We start from the raw sequence: 27,987 nt of genomic DNA on the forward strand, positions 1-27,987 counted from the left end.
ATAAAAACTCTAAGAATATGAGTCTTGGCAGCAGGATATTACACACTTTCAAAAAAAAAAAAGTCCCCAACACCTGAAAGCCAGCCCTCCATTTTACCTGCAATCACCCAAGACTGATAGAGAGGGTGCATTGAGAGGCGTCTGATTCGAGCCCTGGAAGGATGACAGTGACTGGAAATTGGCAACTGGAACCTCATGTCCCAACAAGCCATAGTACCACTGCTTGTACCTTAAAGGAAAAAAAAAAAAGTCAAAAAGCTTACCATATAATGATTAAAGTACATCAAGTTGCATTTATACAAATAATAGCATTAGCTTTGTGTATGTGTTACTCACTCTTTGTTCTCATGAAGCTGCCTCCCTGGTGTCACACAGCATTTCTAGTTGTTAAATAAAGATATAAAGTGCTCATCACAATGCTACTACATAACTGTCTAATGTAAATTGAAACTGAATAATTCATTAATTACACCGGTATTAACTGCCAAAGGCACACACAAAAAACAAAAGGTCTAGAGAAAATATAAAACCACATCTGATAGGTCAAAATGTTCAGAATGCCTTAAATCACCAAAGATGTTTTACTGGCATTCAGTGACCACTTTACCAACCCCACAGTGGCAAGCAGCTTTGTACCTATCATCAGCCATCAATCATTTCTATGTGCCCTTTTCTCCAAAAGATTCTGGAAACAGGTATGGGTAGCCAATCACAGCAGAAACTGGAGTACCTGCACATCTGCCCATGACAAGCCCCACAGAGAAGCCTCCCATCCCCAAAGAATAATGCCAACCCTGACACTGAACAGCTGGTCCTGACAGAGGCACAGAGCGTATTCTTGGACTGGTTTATTACTTTTTTATTTTATTTATTTTGTTTTGTTTTATGTTATGTTTATCACCATACATTACATCATTAGTTTTTGATGTAGTGTTCCATGATTCATTGTTTGCATATAACACCCAGGGCTCCACGCAGAACGTGCCCTCTTTAATACCCATCCCCAGGCTAACCCATCCCCCCAACCCCCCCCAGACCCTCAGTTTGTTTCTCAGAGTCCATAGTCTCTCGTGGTTTGTCTCCCCCACCGATTTCCCCCCAATTTATTTCTCCCTTCCTACTATCTTCTTTTTTTTTTTTAAACATATAATGTATTTTTAGTTTCAGAGGTACAGGTCTGTGATTCAACAGTCTTACACAATTCACAGTGCTCACCATAGCACATACCCTCCCCAGTTTCCATCACCCAGCCACCCCATCCCTCCCACCCCATCCCTCCCACCCCCTCCACTCCAGCAACCCTCAGTTTGTTTCCTGAGATTAAGAATTTCTCATATCAGTGAGATCATATGACAATTGTCTTTCTCTGATTGCCTTATTTCGCTCACCATTAATACCCTCTAGTTCCATCCACATCGTTGCAAATGGTCTCCAATTTAATGGAGATACTGGGAGTGTGAAAAGGCAAAAGAGCAACAGAGTCCCTCTGTCACCCTGCAGTGGCAGGACAATGGCTCAAACAGCCGTAGGTAGTTAGCGCCCTCAAAACTGATCAGGGTACCTGAGAGCCATCACTGCCATTTACTAAGTTGCTCACAGAGTTTCATATCTACTCATAGGCCTGGCATCACATCTTCCTGTACCCGTGCAGTTTATTCACACAAAAGGCAAACACAATGTATTCCATATAAACTATATAAAAAGAAATAAAGAAAAGGGCAGATACTTAATATCATAAATGTAAGTTAGGGAATCTAGAAACCAAAATTCAAGCACAACAGATTATAATTCTTCAGAAAGTATGGCAAATGGGAAAAAGTGAGATGTGATACATTCTCAAGGGGCAGGTTCAAAGCCTTATGAGGGTAAAACGTGAAACTAAAACAGAAAAGCAGCCAGCAAGATCACATGATACACCTTCAGCCTTTAAGAAAGGGAGGCAAGAAGGAATAATAGGGCAATAAACCGATGTTTAGCTCTTCTCCAGTACCAGGCCCCCTGTGATGGATGCTTTTACCTCATTAAATCCTCAGAGCAGCCCTTGAAAGGATTAGCCCCATTTGAAGATGAGGATCCTAACACTCAGAGGAGTTATGCAGCTTGCCTGGGGTTACTGGAATTTGAAACCAAGTCTGCCCAAACTCAAATGCTCTCATCCATAAACCAAGCCTGCTGCTTCCCTTGCAGGATAACAGAATGGCCCCAAATCTGATCACTATAATGATTATAAAGAGGCTCATTTAAGAACAAAGAGAAAAAGGAAACTTTTATGCATTGGGATACTGATACCTTTCAAATCCTTTTTTTTTTTTTTAAATGAAAAAAATTAAATTGGAAGTGGTTGTAACATAATAATCACTTAAAAAAAAAAGGGAGATGGGGAAGGTGCCTTGGTTTTGGCTCAGGTCATGATCTCAGGGTGGTCAGACTGAGCCCTGTGTCGGGCTCTGAGCGGAGCGTGGAGCCTGGTTGAGATTCTCCCTCTCTCTCTCCTTTCCCCACCACCACCCCCGTGCTCTTCCTCTCCAAAAAGAAAAAAGAGAGAGAGAGAGAGAGAGAATTATCAATAAAGAAAAAGGAAAAAACTTCTACAAGAAGGCAATTCCAGGTATCAGTGGCATTCGCAACCCAGTCAATGACTTTGAAGTCAGCTCACCAATGCAGAGCCAGCACTGGTGGATGTCCACAGCAAAGGAAGTGATGAGGCCTGACTTCAGATCATGCTTTAGTGTCCACGCATTGCTTGAAGACCTGAGGTCCCAACCAACTAGAGAGCCATTCACAGTGGCATAGGCCAGAACGGACTGTGCCCCGGAGTTGAAGTGATGCATATCCACGACACAGCCATCGTCCTTCTGGTCTAGAATTCTAAAGAAATACACAAAGCAAAAGGTAAAGACTTTTCTGGTCACTGAAAACATAGCACCAGCCTCTATTTAAGATGAATTTATATTCTAACCATAGTCAAGAAATAACAACGCTGCCCCATCAAGCCACTGATACCTGAGGCATTTTTTAAAATAACTTCAAACTTACAGAAGAGTTGCAAAAATAGTACAGAGAATTCTTGTATATCCTTCACCTAGCTCCCCTCATGTTAATACCCTACCATAACCATAAAAAATTTATCAAAACTAAGAAATTAACCTTGGTACAATACTAGTAAAATATAGAACATAATCAGATTTTTATTAGCTTTCCACTCATGTCCTTTTACTGTTCCAGGATCCAAAACAAGATACCACATAACATTTAGTTGTCATGTCTCTATCTGTCCCTAGCCTTTGATTGTCCTTCACGACTGTGACATTTTTCAAGACTACTGGTTATTTTAGAGAATGTCCCTCCATTTGGGTTTGCCCATGTGTTCTCAGTTTATGCCTTATTGGAAGACCACAAAATAAAATCCTTCTCAGTGCATTTATGAGGAGGTACCTGATATTAATTAGAACATATTAGTGGTGATGTTAACCTTAATCATCTGGCTAAGGTGGTGTCTACCAAGATTTTCCACTGTAAAATTATTTTTCCATTTATAACTACTGTAAAATTATCTTTCCATTTATAACTTCCTAATCTTTAGGGCAAATACTTTTGAGACCATATAAAAATCCCGTTTCTGCTTAAAGTTTTGTCAACAAATTTTAGGATCCTTTGATAGATCATAGGTGTGGTGTTCTAATGGTCACTATTTCCCTCATTCCTTCTATACTTACTGATTAGAATTTTTCTATAAAGAAGAATTGTCACTTCTTCCCCCATTAATTTTATTTATTCATTTACTTATTTATATCAGTATGGACTCATGGATATTTATTTTATTCTCTGAGTTGTAATAGTATTATTACTGTTTTGTTGCTCAAGTTGTTCCAATTTTGGCCACAGAAAGCTCTCTCAGGTTGGCTCCAATGCCCTTTCAATATGCTTTTTTGAACCACTTCCTAACTTTCTGGCATCACAATATACTCAAGACTCATCTTGTATTTTCACTGCCCAGCCCTGGAATCGACCAGTTCTCCAAGGAGCCCTGGTTCCTTTTATGGGAGAATGGTATTTAAAGATTTATTTATTAGAGAGAGAGAGAAGAGAATATCAAGCATCTTGCTGAGCACAGAGCCTGACACAGGGCTCAATCCCATGACCCTGAGAATCATGACCTGAGCCAAAATCAAGAGTCAGATGCTCAACCGACTGAGCCACCCAGGTGCCTGGGAGAATGGTGTTTAAAAACCAAAGTCTGTGTGTGTTAAGTGTTCATTGCTATGAGGGGCTGTCCCTGCTCCAGTCCCTCTCAATGGCCAGAGCTAGAAAATATAGATACGACACTCATGCCTACACATATTATCTGTACTTCAGTATCTTTTTATGTGTATGTGTGCATATGTATACAAACATACACATATATATACATATGCATATACATGTATCATGAGTCCATATTGATACTGAGTCCATACTTTTTTTTAAAGATTTTATTTATTTGACACAGAGAGAGCAACAGCAAGAGAGGGAACACAAGCAGGCGGAGTGGGAGACGGAGAAGCAGGCTTCCCACCGAGCAGGGAGCCCGATGTGGGGCTCAATCCCAGGACCCTGGCATCATGACCTGAGCCGAAGACAGATGCTTAATGACTGAGCCACCCAGGCACCCCAATACTGAGTCCATATTGATATCTATCCAGCACCAGGGTTCATTCTAGCCATCCCCTTTTCCTATTTGTAATATGAATTTCTTCTTTCTTCAGCAGTGAGAAACCTGGCTCTCATTACTTACATAATTACCTATTGTTCAACCTTAGTATACAATTAAAGTGGTTTTGGAATTGATAAACTATATTCCTGTGAACAACCAACTAGAACACAGTGTTTGAGTTCAGTTCCTTCTGTCATTTGCCTTGCAGTGTCCAACTAAACCACTGTGTTCCAAAGGTATTAGGTTGGCTCCTTTATCGCCCACACTCTTCAGTGTGACTATATGCTTCCTCTGTATAATAAGTAGACTGATTTTAGACTGCATTCTACCTTTCATCCTGTATCTGGGTTTTTTTTTTTTTAAACTTAGAGTAAAAGTCACTCTTTGTGGTATACAGTTCTGTGTGTTATGACAGATGCACAGCCATGGATCTTCTACCACAGAACCACACAGAACAAGTCCACACCCCCAAAATTATCTTGTGCAGCCCCTTTGTAGTCAACTCCTACCCCATCCCCAACCTGTGACTACCACTGATCTCAATTCCTCCCTACAATTTTATGTTTTCCAGAATGTCACACAGTTGAAAACATACAATAAATGGCCTTTTAGGTCTGACTTCTTTTGTTAGCAAAAAGGATTTAGGATTCATTGGTTGTTGCGTTCATCCATAGTTTATTCCTTTCATTACTGACAATAAAAGTAATAAAATAACACTGATTCCTTTTTATTCCATTATATGGGTATGCCTATTTTTTTCAAGCTGAGGCATTTTTAAACTAAAAAGAATTCATAAACATATTGGCCAGCCTCCCTGATCAGTATATATCATGCTTTTGCAGCACACATTATTTTAGTTTTAGCTCTTGGATCAAGAGTCAGCAAACATTTTCTGTAATGAGCCAGAGAGTAAATATTTTAGGCTTTGCAAGTCACATATCTCTATTGCATATTCATTTTTTTACAGTCTTTTAAAAATGCAAAAATTGTTCTTAGCTTATGGGCCCATACCGCAGGCTATAGTTTGCTGGCCTCTGTGTCTTCGATAAACAACTATATTTACAAACATTCTAATACTGACTGTATTTCCCCTAGAGGGATGATGCAAAGTCCAAATGCCAAATAAAATGTGAAAAGGTGCTATAAATTCTAATTATTAAGAGGCATGACAGGGCGCCTGGGTGGCTCAGATGGTTAAGCGTCTGCCTTCGGCTCAGGTCATGATCCCAGGGTCCTAGGATCGAGTCCCACATCGGGCTCCCTGCTCCTTGGGAGCCTGCTTCACCCTCTGCTTCTCTATCTCTCTCTCTCTCCCTCTCTCTCTCCCTCTGTCTCTCATGAATAAATAAATAAAATCTTTAAAAAAAAAAAAAAAGGCATGACAACAGTTGATCCAACTGAATGAAGCAAACATAAAGACTCAGGCAAGGTTTCTTTGGAGCAACTGCTATCAGACAGAATGAAATCTAGAGTGAAAAACTGTTCTGGCACAATCTCCCAATCTACAAAGTCCATGTTTGCTTAGGGTAAAGACAGTAACATTCATAGTAGAAAGTGCCATCAGCTATGAGGTACCTATAGGAGGAATGTGCACGTCTGTGTGTGTGTCCTGCCAGCACAGCCGTCACACGACACAATCTGCCAACAGCTGTTGGTTAAGGTCCACGGAACTCAACAGTTATACTGTTGTACAGTCATCCTCTGCTGAAACAATTGTAAAGAAAACCAGCAGGTATTCTTCAGTCAAAAACAATATATAATGTCCTAAACAAAAGCTGCCCAAATCTGTTCAGTGAATGTGTTAAACATAACGCATATTTTTCATTGCAAAGGCAAAACAAAATTACAAATAATATATAAACAATAAATATATCCTAGATGATCCAACATACATCCTTTCCTTCCTTAGTTACCCCAACCGCTGTGTCTTATAATCCACGAAAGTATACAAATCCGCTCATTCTGCTTTCCTCCTGTGGGATCTACCCCTTCTGCCTGCCATGTCCTTCTCGACCACCCTGCTTTGGCTAGCTAACTCACATCTGGTCTCCCCTCCTCCAGGCCTTCTTCCCTAACCCCTGCAAGCTGGCTCCCCGCATCCCTATAACATGGGCACATGATCACACTGCAACTGAAATCATCTGTTAACTGGTCTGCTTCTTCCCTTAGACTGTAGTGTCTTAGAGAGCCTAATATATCTTATTTGTATTTGGAATCCTCGGTGTGCAGCACATACTGGTCAGTTGAAAACTTGTTCTGCTTTATCTTTAAATGTCTTACCCTGTGTTTAATCTGTGGGTAACCACAATTTGTAAGAAGTGAAGGAAATTCTTAAATAAAACCAGCCAGAAAATTAACAAGTCAGGAAATGACAGATGTTGGCGGGGATGTGGAGAAAGGGGAACCCTCCTACACTGTTGGTGGGAATGCAAGCTGGTGCAAACACTCTGGAAAACAGTATGGAGGTTCCTCAAACAGTTGAAAATAGAGCTACCATACGATCCAGCAATTGCACTACTGGGTATTTACCCCAAAGATACAAATGTAGTGATCCGAAGGGGTACGTGCACCCCGATGTTTATAGCAGCAATGTCCACAATAGCCAAACTGTGGAAAGAGCCAAGATGTCCATCGACAGATGAATGGATAAAGAAGATGTCGTATATATACATAATGGAATATTATGCAGCCATCAAAAGGAATGAGATCTTGCCATTTACAACGACATGGATGGAACTGGAGGGTGTTATGCTGAGTGAAATAAGTCAATCAGAGAAAGACATGTATCATATGACCTCACTGATATGAGGAATTCTTAATCTCAGGAAACAAACTGAGGGTTGCTGGAGTGGTGGGGGGTGGGAGGGATGGGGTGGGTGGGTGATGGACATTGGGGAAGATATGTGCTACGGTAAGTGCTGTGAATTGTGTAAGACTGTTGAATCACAGATCTGTACCTCTGAAACAAATAATGCAATATATAAAAGAAGAAGAAGACAGCAGGAGGGGAAGAATGAAGGGGGGGAAATCGGAGGGGGAGACCAACCATGACAGGCGACGGACTCTGAAAAACAAACTGAGGGTTCTAGAGGGGAGCGGGGTGGGGGGATGGGTTAGCCTGGTGATGGGTATTAAAGAGGGCACGTTCTGCGTGGAGCACTGGGTGTTATGCACAAACAATGAATCATGGAACACTACACCCAAAACTAATGATGTAATGTATGGTGATTAACATAACAATAAATTTTTTTTTAAAGCCAGTATTTTGTTTTACAATGATAAGCAAATCATTTGACTAAAAGCAGCACTCCATGTTCCCATCCCCTTCAGACATTTTAATGCCAAGTGACAAAATGCTGACAACATTTTGAGTTTTCTTTAATGAAGAACATTCACATTCTCAAAATCAACAAGCCAGAGTTGTGCTTTTCACAGCTGAGACAGAAGATGCAACTGATAATTAGGTTATTCAAACAGATTCCAGACTGGGATGAGCTGCAAGTTCAAAGCCGCCCTTCTGACCTTTCGGAGGAAAGATACGCAGACATAGCTTTCTGAAACTAACTGCATGTGACAGGTTTGAGCTGAAAACAGAGTTTTATTTATTTTATGTGCTAAAAAAAAGAAGTACAATCTAATAGGCCCTCAGTTGATCCAAACTACACTGGCAAGGTAGGATTAAATTACCCTAGTGCACTAAATGCAGTTTAAAAAAACACAAAAGATAGATACCTGCTTTGCAGAGGCTGAATCTTAGGAGACTTGGGCAGCTTAGAAGCTTCAATCGCAAGAAGCTGGATGGCACCATTATCAGACGCAATGGCTAAGTAGTGGGACCCCTGGCAGAATGTAAGCGTCTTGACACGTCCTCCAATTCGGCTGTATGTAAGAGTAGATCTGCACGAAAGAAAACAGAATGCATTTCTGCAATGACCATAAAAGCATTACTATTGCTATCATTAAGTAAATATCCACATGGCTATTAACCAACAAAATTACTTCTTTGAGGTCTGTTTCACCTCCTTGTTCTAACAAACCTTAGAATTCTGCTCAAAAGCACTGGCACAAAATCTTTTCTTATATTTTCAAATGGCCATCCCCACACACTTCTATCACAGAAAGACTGTCCATCCTCCTTTACAATTGGAGCTCCCATTCAGTTGTCCTCATCCAGGTCTCCTTCCACTCTTGCAATACCTTAAGCCCTATTCTTGCACCCTTCAGTAATTCTGTAAATCCTAGGATGCAGCCTGACCACAGCAGGAAAAGCACTGGCTTTGGAGTGAAAGACCTGAGTTCCAGTACTGACCACCCATATGACCTCGGTCAAGCCACTTACCCTGCTGTGTTATCAGTTTACTCATCTACAGAACAGGACTGCCCTAACTTCTCTACTTGGAACACAGAGAAGCTCAAATAATATGTAAATAATAAAATACTCATAAATGCAAAATATTTATTGTAATATTCAGTCTCTCCCACATACATGCTGACCTCTCAAGCTGTCTACTTCCCTTTCTCAAATTCACTGCCAAACTTCTTCAACATATGAACTACACATGATGCCTCCCATGATCACCAATTCCCTCTTTCAATACCTTCAGTACCTCCCCTTCATAAGGTGCATACTCATCCTTCTACAGGGCCATACTTCTGAAAGATCACAAGCCCCTACCTAATCACCAAATTTATTCATCTCCATCTTTTCTGTTTGTTTCATTTTATTATACAAGCTAATACATACTACAAAAAATTAAAACTACAGAAAATATGGAAAAGTAAAAACATTTATAATTCTATTATCCAGAAACACTATTTACATTTTGTTATATAACATTCCAAAGGGTTTTCTATGCATATTATAATATAGTCATATTTGCTTTTTAAATAAATATGGAATGATATGTTGTATTTTCTTTTTATTAATCATTACTCTCTAGTTCACTTTTTCTTAATCACAGCTTTGTTGGGACACAATACCATCAGGAATAATATTTTAAAGTGTATAATTCCATGATTTTTAGTATGTTAACAGAATTCTGCATAGATCATCGCTATCTAATTCTACATTTTCATCATTCCTAAGAAACCCAAAAAAGAAACCTACCTCACATCCATTAGCCTTCACTCCTCATTTTCCTCTCCTGCCAGCCCCTGGAAACAAATTTTCTTTTCTATGAATTTGCCTATTCTGGAGATCATATGGACACAGTCATATATTACATGTTGCCTTTTGTATCTGGCTTCTTTCACTTAACATAGTGTTTTCAAGGTTCATCCATTCGTTTTTATAGCCAAATATTATTCCATTCGAGGAAATACCACATTTTCTTTATCCATTCATCAGCTGATGAACATTTGTTTCTACCTTTTAGCTATTATGAATAATGCTGCTGTAAATATCTGTGTATAAGTCTTTGGACACATTTCTCAAACATAGTGCCTACAGGACCCAACCAGTATGGTAAATGAGTAAAGAGAACCAGGCAGAAGGCACTGGGAGAGAAAGGAATACCAGTATTGCAGGGTCTCTTGCATTTGTTTGCTCTCTCCCCCTCTCTTTTAATACTGAGATATAATTTACCTATCATGAAATTCACTCTTTTAAAGAGATTGATAGTGTAGTCACTAAGTTTTGTAACCATTATCATTATGTAATTCAAGAACCTTTATATCACCCCAAAAAGAAACCCCGTATACATCAGCAGTCACTCCCCAAATCCTCTGTTCCTCCCAGCTCCTGACAACTATAGATGGTCCTTGACTTACATTTTTCAACTTTATGATGGTATGAAAGCAACAGGCATTCAGTTGAAACGTACTTTAAACTTTGAATTTGATCTTTTCCTTGCTAGGACACGCCATACAATCTACTCATAATGCTGACCAGCAGCAGTGAGCCGCAACTCCCAGGCAGCCATGTGATCACAAGGGTAAAAAACCAACATATTTACAACCATTATGAACCATTCTGTTTTTCTTTCGGTATTCAACAAATTACATGAGATATTCAATGCTTTATTATAAAATAGGCCTTGTGTTAAATGATTTTGCCCAACTGTAGGCTAACGAAGGCTAAGCACATGGAAGGTATGCACGGGGAGAGGGAGAAGCAGGCTCCCCACTGAGCAGGGAGACCCATGCGGGGCTCGATCCCAGGACCCTGGGATCATGACCTGAGCCTACGGCAGATGCTTAACCAACTGAGCCACCCAGGCGTCCCTCTTCTTGAGTCATTTTTTGACAGCTTACGTCTCCTTGGAATTTGTCCATTTCATCTAGGTTATTTGTTGACATACAATTGTTCATAGTATTTTTGTCATAATTCCTTTTATTACTTATCATGTCAGTAGTAATACTCCTCTCTCATTCCTAATTTTCGTAATTTCAGTCCTTTCTTTTTTATACTGGTTACTGAAGAAAAAGTTTAACAATTTTGATCTTTCCAAAGAATAAACCTTTCCTTTTGTTGATTTTTCTTTATTTCCCCTTTAGTCTTTATTATGTCCTTCCTTCTACTTGCTTTGGGTTTACTTTGCTCTTCTTTTACTAGTTTCCTAAGGTGAAGGCTAAGTTAATTGATTTAAGATCTTTCTTTTTAAATATAGATGTTTACAGCTATAAATTTCTCTCTAAACACTCCTTTAGCTGCTTTCCGTAAGTTTTGGCATGTTGTGTTTTCATTTTCATGAACCACTGGTTATTTAGCCATGTGGTGTTTAATCTCCACATATTTGTCAATTTCTCAAACCTTTCTGTTATTGATATCTAGTTTCATTCCACTGTGGTTGGAGAACATACATGTTGATGTTTCAATGCTTTTAAATTTACTGGGGCTTGTTCTATGGCCTCATATATGGTTTAATCTGGAAAGTGTTCCATGTTCACTTGAAAAGAATTTTTATTCTGCTACTGCTGCGTGGAGTATTCTATTAAAATCTTTAGATCTGGTTAGTTTGTACTGTTGATCAAATCTTCTATTTCCTTTGTTGACCTTATGCCTACTTGTTCTATCCATACTGAAAGCAGAGTATTAAAGTCTCAACTACTATTGAATTATCTTACTTTTGCCTTCAATTCTCTCAGTTTTTGGTTCATCTGGGGGATGTGTTATCAGGTGCACGTGTTTGCAATTGTTATGTTTTCCTGATGCACTGGCTCTTCTATCATTATAAAATGTCACTTATTTATCTGTAGTAGCAATTTTTGTCTTAAAAGTTTATTTTGTCCAATATTAATATAACTGCTCCAGCTCTCTTTTAGGTACTGTTTACATGGTGTATCCTTTTACTTTCAACCAATTTGTGTCTTTGAATCTAAAGTACATCTCTTGGACATGGGCCATAGCAACATTTTTCTAGCTATGTCTCCTGAGGCAAGGGACACAAAAACAAACTATGGGGAATACTTCAAAATAAAAAGAATCTGGAGGGGCGGAGCAAGATGGTGGAGGAGTAGGAGACCTAGATTTCGTCTGGTCTCAGGAATTCAGCTGAATAAGGATCAAACCATTCTGAACACCTACGAACTCAACAGGAGATCAGGGCGCCTGGGTGGCTCAGTTGGTTAAGCGACTGCCTTCGGCTCAGGTCATGATCCTGGAGTCCCGGGATCGAGTCCCGCATCGGGCTCCCTGCTCGGCGGGGAGTCTGCTTCTCCCTCTGGCCCTCTTCCCTCTCGTGCTCTCTATCTCTCATTCTCTCTCTCTCAAATAAATAAATAAAATCTTAAAAAAAAAAAAAAAACAGGAGATCAAAGAGCAGAATAGCAACAACTCTCTGAACAGAGAAGCGACCTATTACTGGAAGGTAGGACGTGTGGAGAAGTGAATCCAAGGCGATATTCGGGAGGACAGACGGCGGGGGAGAGGGCCTCCGTCAGCTGCTTCTGGCAAGTGATAAGAGTCGCGGGGCACAAAATTGGACCTTTTAGAAGTTGGCTCCGCTGAGGGACGCTGCTACAGTGCCTAAGCGGAGAGTGGAATCCTCCCGGGACAGTGTGGTCTCAGGACCCTCGGGGTCACAGAAAGACCGGGGGTGCCTGTGTGTGGCAGAGCTCCCAGGTATCGGAGCGGGGAAGCCGGCTGCAGAGACAGAGCCGAGGCGTGGGCTCTCAGCTCGGGGTTGCCATAAACTGTGATCCACGGCCCAGTCAGGCCACTGCTCCTCCAGCAGGGACCCAACAAACGACAGAGCCGGGGAGACTCCCTTTTGTCCCGGGGAGGAGCGGCGCGGGAGCGCACCGCAGGGATCTGCTGGGTTTGGAGACTCCACACGGGGTCGGGTGCCAGAGATAGAAACGCTCAGTCACAGGCCGGGTGAGCACGGAGAGCAGCCGGAGACCGGGGAGACGGGAGTGACTGCTTTTCTCTGGGGGCGCACTGAGGAGCGGGGCCCCGAGTTCTCAGCTACTCCGGGTGGAGATTGGGAGGCCACCATTTTCGCCCTGGTCCTCCAAAGCTGTACCGAGAGCTTGCAAGGAACGAAAGCTCCTGAGGGCAAACCCGAGCAGCTTGCTTAGCCCAGACAGACAAGGGCGGGGCAATTCAGCCTCCGGAAAAGACATGTGGGAACCACGGCAACAGGCCCCTCCCCCAGAAGATCAGCACGAACAGCCAGCAAGCCAAGACCAAGTTTACCAATCAAGGAGAAAGGGAGAACTCCAGCGCTAGGGGAATACTGCACATAGAATTCATGGCTTTTTTTTTTACCATGATTCACTAGTTCATCAAAGTTAATTTTTTTAACTGTTTTTTTTTAATTTTTCTTTTTCCCTTTTTCAACCAACATCTTATCAATCCCCTTTTTAAAAAAAACATTTTTTATTTTTCATTTTTAGAGTAATATTTTTATCCCTTCATAGTAGTTACCCTTATTTTTGGCATATATATATAAGTTGTTCTCTCTTTAAAATTTTGAGATAGAGTTTCTTCTAACAGATCAAAATATACCCTAAATCACTAGTGTATGGCTTGGTTCTAGTCTCCTGCCTGATCACATTCTCTCCCTTTTTTCTTTTTTTTTTTTAAATCTTCTTTCTTTTTTCAAACAACTTATCAATTCCTTTTATAAAATCTTTTATAATTTTCATCTTTACAGTCATCTTCCATCCCTTCATTGTATCAACCCTTATTTTGTACATATATGTCTTTCTTCCTTTAAAATTTTAGGAGGCACTTTTTTCTAACAGACCAGAATACGCCCAAAATATAGTGTGTGGCACTGATCTATGCACTAGCCTGATCATATTTGATCATATCCTGCTTTTTTTGTAGTGTTCCGTTTTTGGTTTTTTGTTTTTTTTTTTCTCTCTTTCTTTTTTCTTTCCTTCCCTTTCTTTTCCCCTGGTTGCAGGTCTTTTCTGATTTGTATACAGTATATTTGCTGGGGACGTTGTAAACCTGTTAGCATTTTGTTCTCTCATTCATCTATTCTCCTCTGGACAAAATGACAAGACGAAAAAAATCACCTCAACAAGAGGTAGTACCGTCAGCCAGGGACCTACTCAATACGGACATTAGTACGATGTCAGACCTAGAGTTCAGAATCATGACTTTAAAGATACTAGCTGGGCTTGAAAAAAGCGTGGAAGTTATTAGAGAAACGCTTTCTGGAGAAATAAAAGAACTAAAATCTAACCAAGTCGAAATCAAAAAGGCTATTGATGAGGTGCAATCAAAAATGGGGGCACTAACTGCTAGGATAAATGAGGCAGAAGAGAGAAACAGTGATAGAGAAGACCAAATGATGGAAAATAAAGAGGCTGAGAAAAAGAGAAACAACTACAGGATCACGAGGGCAGAATTCGAGAGATAAGCGATACGATAAGACAAAACAACATTAGAATAATTGGGATCCAAGAAGAAGAAGAAAGAGAGAGAGGGGCAGAAGGTATACTGGAGCAAATAATAGCAGAGAACTTCCTAATGTGGGGAAGGAAACAGGCATCAAAATCCAGGAGGCACAGAGAACCCCTCTCAAAATCAATAATAATAGGTCAACACCCCGACATCTAATAGTAAAACTTAGGAGTCTCAGAGACAAAGAGAAAATCCTGAAAGCCGCTCGGGAGAAGAGATATGTAACCTACAATGGTAGAATTATTAGATTGGCAACACACCTATCCACAGAGACGTGGCAGGCCAGAAAGGATTGGCAAGATATCTTCAGAGCACTAAACAAGAAAAATATGCAGGCAAGAATACTATAGCCAGCTAGGCTCTCATTGAAAATTGAAGGAGAGATAAAAAGCTTCCAGGACAAACAAAAACTAAAGGAATTTGCAAACACGAAACCAGCCCTCCAAGAAATATTAAAAGGGGTCCTCTAAGCAAAGGGAGAGCCTAAAAGCAGCATAGATCAGAAAGGAACACAGACAATATACAGTCACAGTCACCTTACAGGCAATACCATGGCACTAAATTCATACCTTTCAATAGTTACCCTGAATGTAAATGGGCTAAATGCCCCAATCAAAAGACACAGGCTATCAGATTGGATTAAAAAACAAGACCCATCAATATGCTGTCTGCAAGAGACTCATTTTAGACCCAAAGACACCCCCAGATTGAAAGTGAGGGGGTGGAAAACCATTTACCATACTAATGGACACCAAAAGAAAGCTGGGGTGGCAATATTTACATCAGACAAATTAGATTTTAAAACAAAGACTGTAATAAGAGATGAGGAAGGACACTATATCCTACTTAAAGGGTCTATCCAACAAGAAGATCTAACAGTTGTAAATATCTATGCCCCGAACATGGGAGCAGCCAATTATATAAGGCAATTAATAACCAAAGCAAAGAAACACATTGACAACAATAGAATAATAGTGGGGGACTTTAACAGCCCCCTGATTGAAATGGACAGATCACCTAAGCAAAAGATCAACAAGGAAATAAAGACTTTAAATGACACACTGGACCAAATGGACTTCACAGACATATTCAGAACATTCCATCCCAAAGCAACGGAATACACATTCTTCTCTAGTACCCATGGAACATTCTCCAGAATTGATCACATCCTAGGTCACAAATCAGGTCTCAACTGGTACCAAAAGATTGGGATCATTCCCTGCATATTTTCAGACCACAATGCTTTGAAACTAGAACTCAGTCACAAGAGGAAAGTCGGAAAGAACTCAAATACATGGAGGCTAAAGAGCATCCTACTAAAGAATGAATGGGTCAATCAGGAAATTAAAGAAGAATTAAAAAAATGCATGGAAACCAATGAAAATGAAAACACAACTGTTCAAAATCTTTGGGATACAGCAAAGGCAGTCCTGAGAGGAAAGTATATAGCAATACAAGCCTTTCTCAAGAAACAAGAAAGGTCTCAAATACACAACCTAACCCTACACCTAAAGGAGCTGGAGAAAGAACAGCAAATAAAGCCTAAACCCAGCAGGAGAAGAGAAATCATAAAGATCAGAGCAGAAATCAATGAACTAGAAACCAAAAGAACAGTAGAACAGATCAACGAAACTAGGAGCTGGTTCTTTGAAAGAATTAACGAGATTGATAAACCCCTGGCCAGACTTATCAAAAAGAAAAGAGAAATGACCCAAATCAACAAAATCATGAATGAAAGAGGAGAGATCACAACCAACACCAAAGAAATACAAACAATTCTAAGAACATATTATGAGCACTCTATGCCAGCAAATTAGATAACCTGGAAGAAATGGGTGCATGCCTAGAGATGTATCAACTATCAAAATTGAACCAGGAAGAAATAGAAAACCTGAACAGACCTATAACCACTAAGGAAATTGAAGCAGTCATCAAAAATCTCCCAACAAACAAAAGCCCAGGGCCAGATGGCTTCCCAGGGGAATTCTATCAAACATTTAAAATAGAATTAATACCTATTCTCCTGAAACTGTTCCAAAAAATAGAAATGGAAGGAAAACTTCCAAACTCATTTTATGAGGCCACCATTACCTTGATCCCAAAACCAGACAAAGACCCCATCAAAAAGGAGAATTACAGACCGATATCCTTGATGAACATGGATGCAAAAGTTCTCACCAAAATACTCGCCAATAGGATCCAACAGTACATTAAAAGGATTATTCACCACGACCAAGTGGGATTTATCCCTGGGCTGCAAGGATGGTTCAACATCCGCAAATCAATCAACGTGATACAATACATTAACAAAAGAAGAACAAGAATCATATGATCCTCTCAATAGATGCAGAAAAAGCATTTGACAAAGGACAGCATCCTTTCTTGATCAAAACTCTTCAGAGTATAGAGATAGAGGATACATACCTCAATATCATAAAAGCCATCTATGAAAAACCTACAGCGAATATTCTCAATGGGGAAAAGCTAAGAGCTTTTCCCCTAAGGTCAGGAACGTGGCAGGGATGTCCACTATTACCACTGCTATTCAACATAGTATTAGAAGTCCTAGCCACAGCAATCAGACAACAAAAAGAAATCAAAGGCATCCAAATCGGCAAAGAGGAAGTCAAACTCTCATTCTTTGCAGATGATAGGATACTGTATGTGGAAAACCCAAAAGACTCCACCCCAAAACTGCTAGAACTCATACAGGAATTCAGTCAAGTAGCAGGCTAAAAAATCAATGCACAGAAATCAGTGGCATTCCTATACACCAACAACAAGACAGAAGAGAGACAAATCAAGCAGTCGATCCCATTTACAATTGCACCCAAAACCATAAGATACCTAGGAATAAATTTAACCAAAGAAGCAAAGGATCTGTACTCAGAAAACTATAAAATACTCATGAAAGAAATTGAAGAAGACACAAAGAAATGGAAAAATGTTCCATGCTCATGGACTGGAAGAACCAACATTGTGAAGATGTCAATGCTACCTAGAGCAATCTACACATTCAATGCAATCCCCATCAAAATACCATCCACTTTTTTCAAAGAAATGGAACAAATAATCCTAAAATTTGTATGGAACCAGAAAAGACCCCGAATAGCCAGAGGAATATGGAAAAAGAAAAGCAAAGCTGGTGGCATCCCAATTCCGGACTTCCAGCTCTATTACAAAGTTGTCATCATCAAGACAGTATGGTACTGGCATAAAAACAGACACATAGATCAATGGAACAGAATAGAGAGTCCAGAAATGGACCCTCAACTCTATGGTCAACTTATCTTTGACAAAGCAGGAAAGAATGTCCAATGGCAAAAAGACAGTCTCTTCAACAAGTGGTGTTGGGAAAACTGGACAGCTACATGCAGAAGAATGAAACTGGACCATTTCCTTACACCACACACAAAAATAGACTCCAAATGGTTGAAAGACCTAAACGTGAGACAGAAGTCCATCAAAATCCTAAAGGAGAACACAGGTAGCAACCTCTTCGACCTCAGCTGCAGCAACTTCTTCCTAGAAACATCCCCAAAGGCAAGGGAAGCCAGGGCAAAAATGAACTATTGGGATTTCATCAAGATAAAAAGCTTTTGCACAGCAAAAGAAACAGTCCACAAAACCAAAAGATAACCGACAGAATGGGAGAAAATATTTGCAAATGACATATCAGATAAAGGGCTAGTATCCAAAATCTATAAAGAACTTATCAAACACAACACCCAAAGAACAAATAATCCAACCAAGAAATGGGCAGAAGACATGAACAGACATTTTTCCAAAGAAGACATCCAAATGGCCAACAGACACATGAAAAAGTGCTCAACGTCGCTCAGCATCAGGGAAATCCAAATCAAAACCACAATGAAATACCACCTCACACCAGTCAGAATGGCTAAAATTAACAAGTCATGAAATGACAGATGTTGGAGGGGATGTGGAGAAAGGGGAACCCTCCTACACTGTTGGTGGGAATGCAAGCTGGTGCAACCCCTCTGGAAAACAGTATGGAGGTTCCTCAAACAGTTGAAAATAGAGCTACCATACGATCCAGCAATTGCACTACTGGGTATTTACCACAAAGATACAAATGTAGGGATCCGAAGGGGTACGTGCACCCCGATGTTTATAGCAGCAATGTCCACAATAGCCAAACCGTGGAAAGAGCCAAGATGTCGATCGACAGATGAATAGATAAAGAAGATGTGGTATATATACACAATGGAATATTATGCAGCCATCAAAAGGAATGAGATCTTGCCATTTGCAACGACGTGGATGGAACTGAAGGGTGTTATGCTGAGTCAAATAAGTCAATCAGAGAAAGACATGTATCATATGACCTCACTGATATGAGGAATTCTTAATCTCAGGAAACAAACTGAGTGTTGCTGCAGTGGTGGGGGGTGGGAGGGATGGGGTGGCTGAGTGACAAGACATTGGGTAGGGTATGTGCTATGGTGAGCACTGTGAATTGTGCAAGACTGTTGAATCACAGATCTGTACCTCTGAAACAAATAATGCAACATATGTTAAGAAAAAAGAAAAAGAAGAAGATAGCAAGAGGGGAAGAATAAAGGGGAGTAAGTCAGAGGGGGAGACGAATCATGAGAGACGATGGACTCTGAAAAACAAACTGAAGGTTCTAGAAGGGAGGAGGGTAGGGGGATGGGTTAGCCTGGAGATGGGTATTAAAGAGGGCACATTCTGCATGGAGCACTGGGTGTCATGCACAAACAATGAATCATGGAACACTACATCAAAAACTAATGATGTAATATATGGTGATTAACATAACAATAAAAAAATAAAAAAAAAAGAATCTGCACAGCAAAGGAAACAATCAACAAAACTAAAAGACAATCTACTGAATGGGAGAAGACATTTGCGGGGCGCCTGGGTGGCTCAGTCGTTAGCATCTGCCTTCAGCTCAGGTCATGATCCCAGGGTCCTGAGATCATGCCCCCATCAGGCTCCCTGCTCCGTGGAAGGCCTGCTTCTCCCTCTCCCTCTGCCCCTGCTCGTGTTCCCTCTCTCTCTGTCTCTGTGAAATAAATAAATAAAATCTTTAAAAAAATTTTAAAAAAAGAAGATATTTGCAAATGACGTATCTGATAAAAGGTTAGTATCCAGAATATATAAAGAACTTATACAACACCAAAAACATAAATAATACAATTAAAAAATGGGCAGAAGACATACAGATGGCCAAAGAACACATGAAAAGATGTTCAACATAACTCATCATCAGGGAAATGCAAATCAAAACTACTATGAGATATCACCTCATACCTGTCAGAATGCCTAAAGTCAAAAACACAAGCAGCAAGTGTTGGTGAAGAAGTGGAGAAAAAGGAACCCTCATACACTGTTGGTGGAAATATAAACTGGTGCAGCCACTGTGAAAAACAGTATGTAAGTTCCTCAAAAAAATTAAAAATTGGATTACCCTATGATCCAGAAATTGCACTACTGGGTATTTACCCAAAGAATGAAAACACTAATTCAAAAAGATATATACACCCCTATGTTTACTGCAGCACTATTTACAATAGCCAAAATATAGAAGTAGCCCAAGTGTCCACTGATAGATGAACAGATAAAGATGTGGTATATATACACAATGGACTATTACTCATTTCAAAGAATGAAATCTTGCCATTTGCAACAATACAGATGGATCTAAAGAGTACAATGCTAAGTGAAATAAGCCACTCAGAGAAAGACAAATCCCATCTGATTTCATTCATATGTGTAATTTAAAGAAACGAAATGAACAAAGAAAAAAAGGAGACAAACCAAAAAAACAGACTCTTAACTCCAGAGAACTGATGGTTACCAGAGGGAGGTGGGTGGGGGTGATAGATGAAATAGGTGAAGGGGATTAAAAGTACATTTGTCATGATGAACACTGAGTAACGTATAGAATTATTCAATCACTGTATTGTACACCTGAAACGAAGATAACACTGTATGTTTACTGGAATTAAAATTTTAACAAAATAAATAAAAATAAAGTGTGTCTCTTATACACAGCACATAGTCATATCACGTTTTTTCATACTTTCCGCCAACTCTGCCTTTTGATTACATTTATACGATTACCAATAAGGTAAGACTTATGTTTGACATTTTGCTATTTGTTTTCTCTGGCTTGCACAGGTCTTGTTGTTATTGTTGTTGTATTCCTCCATCACTGCCTTCTTTTATGTTAAAAATGTATTTTCTAGTATACCATTTTAATTCCCTTGTTGTTTCTTATACTACATGTTTTTGAAAGGTTTTTTTTCCAGTGGTTCCCTGGGAAATATATTTGATATCTAAAGATGATCAAGTTAATACCAATTTCATTAATACACAAAAACTTTCTCCAATCTCTCTGTTCCTTCCTCCCTCTTCTGTACTATTATTGTCACACAAATTCTATATTTATATACTATAAGCCCATAAACACAGTTTTATAATTATTTCTTTATGTGGTCATCTTTTAAATAAGACAACAGGTAAAGAGAGTTATAAAAATAATTTGTACTGTCTTTTATATTTATTTATATATTTACCTTATCAATGTTCTTTATTTCTTCATGTGGATTCAAGTTACTGTTGCATGTCCTCTTCTTTCAGCACAAAAAAACACCTTTAAGTATTCCATTTGGGGAAATCTCCTAGCAATAAATTCCATGTTTTTTAATGACCTTGGAATGTCTTAATTTCTCCTTTGTTTTTGAAGGACAATTTTGCTGGATATAGCATTATCAGTTGACAGTCTTTCTTTCAACATTTTGAATATGTCATCTGACTGACTTGCAGTCTCCATCATTTCTGATGGAATGTCAGCTGTGAATCTGACTGAGGATCCCTTGTATGAGGTAAGTCCCTTTTCTCTCACTGCTTTCAAGATTCTGTCTTTCAACAGTTTGCTTATCTTGTGTCTAGTATGGCTCTCTTTGATTTTCATCCTACTTGGAGTTCACTGAGTTTCTTAAATGTGCAGATTAATGTTTTCCACCAAATCTGGGGAGTTCTTAGCCACTGTTCCTTCAAATATTCTTTCTCCTCCTTTTTCTCCCTCTCCTCACCTTCTGGGACTCCTACTATGTGTAGTTGGCACATTTAATGGTGTTCTACAGGCCTATGAAGCTCTGTCCATTTTTCTTTATTCTTTTTTAGTTTTTATACCTTTGGTTGGATGTCAACAGATATATCCTCAGCTGATTTTTTTCTCTTGCCAGCTGAAATCTGTTCAGCCTCTCTTGTGAATTTTTCATTTATTTCACTTATTTCATTATCTCAGTTATTTTATTTTTCAACTTCAGAATTTCTATTGATCACTTCTATCTACTAAGTGATATGTGTATTTGGTGAGACATTTTCTTAATTTACTTTAAATTCTTTAGACATGGTTTAATTCTTTGAAAGTATTTTTAATAGCTAATCTAAAGTCTTTGTCTAGTAAGTCCAATATCTGGGATTACTGAGGAATAGTTTCCACTCACTGACTGCTTTTTTTCCTGTATACAGACTATACTTTCCCGTTTCTTTTCCTGACCTGCAATTTTTTTGTTCAAAACTAGATATTCTACTGTAAATTTTGGAAATAATATTCCAAGGTTGTTGCTGTTTATTTAGTGACTCTCCCTGGATTAATTCTCTAAAGTCCATATTCTTTCTCATGCATAGCCACTAAAGTCTTTGTTCAGTTAACTTAGTGGTTGGCTAATGACTAGACAGACATTTCCTTACATGCCTTGAAATGATAAGTGTTCTAGCCTTTGTTGAGGTTCTCTGTGTTTGTGGCATACCTTCAACAAAGCAGTTTACAATTCTGCCTTATCTTTCATTTCCTGCTTGCACAGAGCCTCAAGGTCAGCCAGAGGCAAGAACTCAGGGTATTCTCAGTTCTTTCCTGGGCATGCACACAACCCTATACATGCATGTGGCCTTATAGATACCCATGAATATGTCTGAACTTTTCAAAGGCCCCTACAGACATATCATTCCCTAATGTAAGTTTTTTGTTAGCCTTCTTCAGCTACAACTGCTAATGCCACCTTAGGCTGCTGCAATGTTAAACAAACAGCACTGATAATTTCAACAAATGCCCTGTGGCCAGAGTTTTTCTCAAAGAACAGGATGAGTCAGATCAAATAAAGATAGACCCTGAGGAGGATGGAGCTTTCAGCAAACAGGCAGAAAGGTCAAATAGTGACAATTCTCTAGAAATGGGGCTTTCAGCCATTATGACCCCTCCAGTCACTACTAAGCTGCTGGTTTTCAGGGCTACCACAGTTATGGGACTGATTTTCAAAGTTACTGCACAGCGTGATAAAAGGTTGGGGGACTATCAGTTTTCAAAGCTACTGAACTGCTTGGTAAAAGGGGATAAAATTAGAGACACATGGCTCACTGTTCTAAGAGTCAGTTGATTTTCCTGAATAACACTCTTCAGACTAATGCAGGACTTAGTTAATTTCTAGAGTTCTGAAAAAATTGATTTTTTTAAAGATTTTTTTATTTATTCATTCGAGACACAGAAATAGAGAGAGAGCATGAGCAGGGGGAGAGGCAGAGGGAGGGGGAGCAGGCTCCCCACTGAGCAGGGAGCCCTATGCAGGGCTTGATCCCAGGACCCTGGGATCATTACCTGAGCCGAAGGCAGACGCTTAACCCTCTGAGCCACCCAGGTACCCCTGAAAGGGTTGATTTTGACAGTATCTACCAGTGTTCTAATTTTATTAAAGAGGAGATTTTTAGAAATCCTTAGTCATTCCAAAAATAGAAACCCTATATGAGTTCTTAAACCTCCTTCTTAAACCTACTTTCTCACACAATGTATCAATATATTTTATATCAAAAAACTTATTCCCACAACATCAATTTTGTATTTGCACCAGGACTTATTATCCAATTTTACCTCTACTGCTGAACCTCTGGTTTGTTTCTAATTTTTTACTATTATAAAGGAAGCCAATCTGAACAGCCCTTAAAAACTAAATCTCTGAGTTCATTCTTAGTCATTTCCTTAAGATATGGACATCCTAAATGCTTGTATTGTCAAAAAGCCCTCCAAGGATGATGGCTGTATCAATTGCATTCCACCAAAGGGCACTGTGTGAGAATGCCCAATGGCCTTACTAGGTTTTCATGCTAGTTGGCTTTTTTATTACATTTGAGAGCTGCCTCTAAGGTCCTTTCTTAAAACTCTTTCTTCTATTGCAGTTTAATGTAACTCAAATGGCTTCTTCTTTCTCCTTTCCTGACCACGATCTTCCTGTCCCCAAAATTCAACTGGTAAAGATTAAGGTCTCAGGCATCCTCAGGCCTTTTATAGGCCTTTATGCTCCCTTTTCTTCAGAGTAGCCACACCACTCAAAAACTTCAAACTCCAACACTATCAGCAACTCTAAAATATGTAACACTGTGACTTTCTTGCACACCTCTCAAATTGTGTCAACTCTTCATTGAAACAAAACTCCACTGAGATGTTTTATCATCACATTCAAGAAGTACCAAATTCATCAACCTCCTCTAAAACTGAGAAGTTAAATGAGCCAAAAATAGGGTAACACAAGAAGCATATATGGAAAATATAATTTACCATGCTATAAAGGATTACGTTTTTAAAAACTTTATGTAAAAGTTTAGAAAAACAGCAATTTTTCACAGACTAGTCCCCAACAGACAAACCAAAAGTTTAACTCAAGAAAGAAGAAAATGGCAGAGCCAAGAGCTGGGTGGCCTAAATCACAATCATATTCAATGAGAAAGTCAGGACTGGGAACTGGGTGGTCAGCCAACATAACGCATAGGGGAAAAACTTCAGTAGTCAGAATATACTAGTAACATTTCCTAAGAAAATACTTTTTCTAAGTTTTGTTGCTCTTTCCCAGCCACCAGCTGTTCCCCACTTGGATCTGGCGATAATAATGACCTGCTTCTCCCCTAATCCAGTTCATGAAGGCATATGATAAGGGTAACACATTCTGTTCCCTTCTCCTCTTCCCCACTGTGGAATGAAGCACCCCCAAGCCAAGGCCTACAGCACTCCACAAACAAGACAGCAGGTGTTTCAGAAAAGCGAAGAGAGAAGCTGCATCTGCAGGAAATCCAATCTTCTAATTATCATACAAACTTCCCAAAGACTATACAGTCAGCTGAATTGCCACATTTTCTGGGATACCACTGTCTGAAATGTGACACTGGGATACCACTCTCTAAAATATGACAATGGAATACAGAAGGCACGGCTCAGTAATAAAAATCATTTGGGAATTAACAAATGAGACTTTTTAATCAATGATTCCAGTTGTTTCTTGAGAGGTTTACACATGTCAACTGAACTTCCCCTCCTAATAAAAGGGACAATGAATTCAACTGATGATGATAACAACAAATAGCCATTTGAAAAATAATTACCAGAAGAAGTGTTTAAAATACTAATGAAAATGCTAACAATGGTGGGAAAAAAAAAAATCAAAAGAATGGTTGTAGGCAGGGAGAAGGCAGGGGTTTTCTGTGAAGGGGTATTAGGGGACATTCTTCTGGTGTGATGGCTACACTCTATATCTTGAGAGTGGTTTAAGTTGCCAAGTTTATGTTATGTATAGAATGGTTCACTTAAGATCTGTGTGTTTTATACCATATGAATTTCATGCCAAACAAAAAAATTATAAACACGTACCGATCTCTAGTTAATGATAAATAAGCTGAAGTGTTTAGGGGAAATGCACTAACGTCTGCAACTTATTGTGAAATATATTTTAAGAAGATGAACTGATAGGAGAATGGATAATTACATGACACAGCAAATACAGTAAAATTACAGAATCTGTGTGGCAAGTATATGAATGTTCACTGTGAAACTCTTTCAACTTTACTTATAGGTTTGGAATTTCATAATAAAATGTTGACAAAAAATTACTAAACAGAGCCAGGATTCTGTTACTGGTTTTGATTTATGTTCCAACCAATGCAAGCCAAGAAAGAATGAACATGAAAATAATTGGGCATAAAGTAAAAACATAGAGCTCTTTTAAAGAGTGAACAGCACAAAACTGTACCACCTTGTTAAGAGTAAACTTTCAACTTATTTTAGTTATCAAAGATATTTTGTTTGATGATTTTGTGGTTAGCTGTTTGATGATTTTGTGGTTAGCTGTAGTCACTGAACTGATAACGAGAAAAGCACCAGAGATTATCCACATCTTTTTTACACATGAAATTCAATTTTGATTTCGAGTGGCTTTCTATTCAGACCCAGACCAAACTTAGGCACAGAACAAATACGAATATGGTAGGACTAATGGGGATGGGGGAATGGGGAACTGGCACACAAACAGACTGCATATCAAGGAGGGACGTAACTATAAAAGTGTACAAATCTAAACCACACTCACCAAAACTACATCATGCACAAAGAGTCTTAGAGATTTCAAGTCAAAACTAGTCTCCATCGTGACCATAACAGTGGGGCAATGGTATAGTAAGTGTTTTCCTTACATAGCTAGTCATTCCATCATTTTTTACTTTTCTCTTGCTCATGCTCCACCTAACCCATTTAGCAAATCTTGTTGGCTCTACCATCAAAATATATCCAGAATCTGATCATTTCCCACTACCTCCACCTCTGCTTGAATTACCGTAAGAGCCTCTGACAGCTTCAGTATCCTCAATACAAGAGCCACAGTAATTCTGTTAAAATTTAACTTAGATCATGTCTCCTCTGCTTGGAACCCTCCAAAGGCTCCCATCTCACTCAGAATAAAAGTCAAAGTCCTTTACAGTAGCCTACAAAGCCCTATGTAATCTGGCTCCTCTTACTCCTCCCTCTTGCTCACTCTGCTCCAGCCACACAGACGTTTTGGCTGTTCTTCAAAAGATGCCAAACATATTTCTACCTCAGGGCCTTTGAAATCCCTCTTTCATCTGCCTAGAATGCTCTTCCCCAAGATATACATATGACTCTTTCCTTCACCTGTTTCAGGTCTTTCCTCAAATGGTATCTTTTCTGTGAGGCAGTCTCTAGTCAATTTATTTAACATTCTATCTACCCCAACCCCTACTCTATTCCGTATCCCTCTTTCCTGCTATATTTTTCTCCATAACATTTTTTACCATTTAACATACTATATGTTTTACTTATTTACACTGTTTATTGTTTGCTACCTCTCACAAGAAGGAAAGCTCCACAGAACAGGTATTTTTGTCCATTTATCATTGCTATATCCCTGGTTCTAAAATAGCACCTGTCAGAGTGAGCACTCAATAAACATTTGTTGATTGACTAAATGGATTCTGCTCCCAAGCATTATTACCTGGTAGTGGTGGTCTTCCCTTCCATCTTTTGACTGTTCCAGATTTTCACTGTGCCATCATTTGAACATGTTGCAAAAAGTGAATGTTCATCAGAGACTCTAATTCGATTCACAGCAGATTTGTGTTCATGAAGATGTGCAACTAGTAGCCCTTTGGGACGCCACCCTAAGGAAAAGCAAAGAGTAGGTCTTAAACTATAGTTTACAAATACAATATTCCTCTCACCTCCAGCTACAGTCATCAACAACCAGCATGAGAACAATCATAAGAATGTTTCTCTAAACAAAGAGTACCAATAGCTAGACAATACAGAGTGGTCTAGGGGCGCCTGGGTGGCTCAGTTGGTTAAGCGACTGCCTTCAACTCAGGTCATGATCCCAGGGCTCTGGGATCAAGCCCCGCATCAGGCTCCCTGCTTCTCCCTCTCCCACTCCCCCTGCTTGTGTTCCCTCTCACGCTGTCTCTCTCTATTAAATAAATAAAATCTTAAAAAAAAAAAAATACAGAGTGGTCTATAAGACCATGACAGTTTACTATTATTTATTAAGACATCCAAGATAGCAATTAAGTGTTGATCAAAGAGCCTTAGAAGGACTGCGCTGGGGCCCTCCTCTAATGCCTAGTGCCCAACAGTCACTTACCACCTGGAAAAACCCTGACTACTTGCTCAACAGCCAGAGATAATGGCTATCCTAAACCTAGAAATTGGGTACTAGGGAGGCAACCTGGTTCTCAAAGTCTCAAAATCCCAGATCCACCATAATACAATGTGTGACCTTAGGGTACTTATTTAAACTACCTGAGCTTCAATTTCCTCAAATGTAAAATGAGGGAAATATTTCTTAACCCAAAGGGTGGATATGGATAAATGAGATGTATAAAGTGTCTAACATTGTCCCAGGTCCACAGTAAACACCGAAATGTTGATTTCTTCTCTACCTACAATCATTTATTGTGTGGTATCAACATGTTAATTAAATAGTATTATGAAATTATAGCCTCAGAATGCCCATGGATTTTCTAGTACTTTATGACATCTATACACTTCTTTTATTATGTATATTCTTTTTGTGTATGATTAATTTCCTCTAATAAATTATAGATTTGCTGAGGC

At 39.3% G+C, this 27,987-nt stretch overlaps 1 protein-coding gene across 7 annotated transcripts in view; it reads right to left on the reverse strand.

Moving 5' to 3' along the window:
* Nucleotides 1–27,987, reverse strand: part of PIK3R4 (phosphoinositide-3-kinase regulatory subunit 4) — a 90,740-nt gene that overhangs the window by 5,569 nt on the left and 57,184 nt on the right. For 6 of the 7 annotated variants that reach the window (XR_003518329.1, XM_027585641.1, XM_027585642.1 and 3 more), the window contains exons 13-16: nt 26,873–27,038; nt 8,426–8,590; nt 2,657–2,868; nt 98–229 (exon numbers count right to left, since the gene is read on the reverse strand). Coding sequence is in view for 6 of the 7 variants with exons in the window: in XM_027585641.1 (XP_027441442.1) it covers nt 98–229; nt 2,657–2,868; nt 8,426–8,590; nt 26,873–27,038 (675 nt within the window). In the remaining variant the exon portion in view is untranslated. Of the gene's footprint in view, nt 1–97; nt 230–336; nt 381–2,656; nt 2,869–8,425; nt 8,591–26,872; nt 27,039–27,987 lie in introns of those variants that run through there. The other variant, XM_027585644.1, reaches the window with a different exon arrangement.

This window comes from Zalophus californianus, chromosome 1 (genome assembly GCF_009762305.2).
Source record: "Zalophus californianus isolate mZalCal1 chromosome 1, mZalCal1.pri.v2, whole genome shotgun sequence".
NCBI lineage: Eukaryota > Metazoa > Chordata > Mammalia > Carnivora > Otariidae > Zalophus > Zalophus californianus.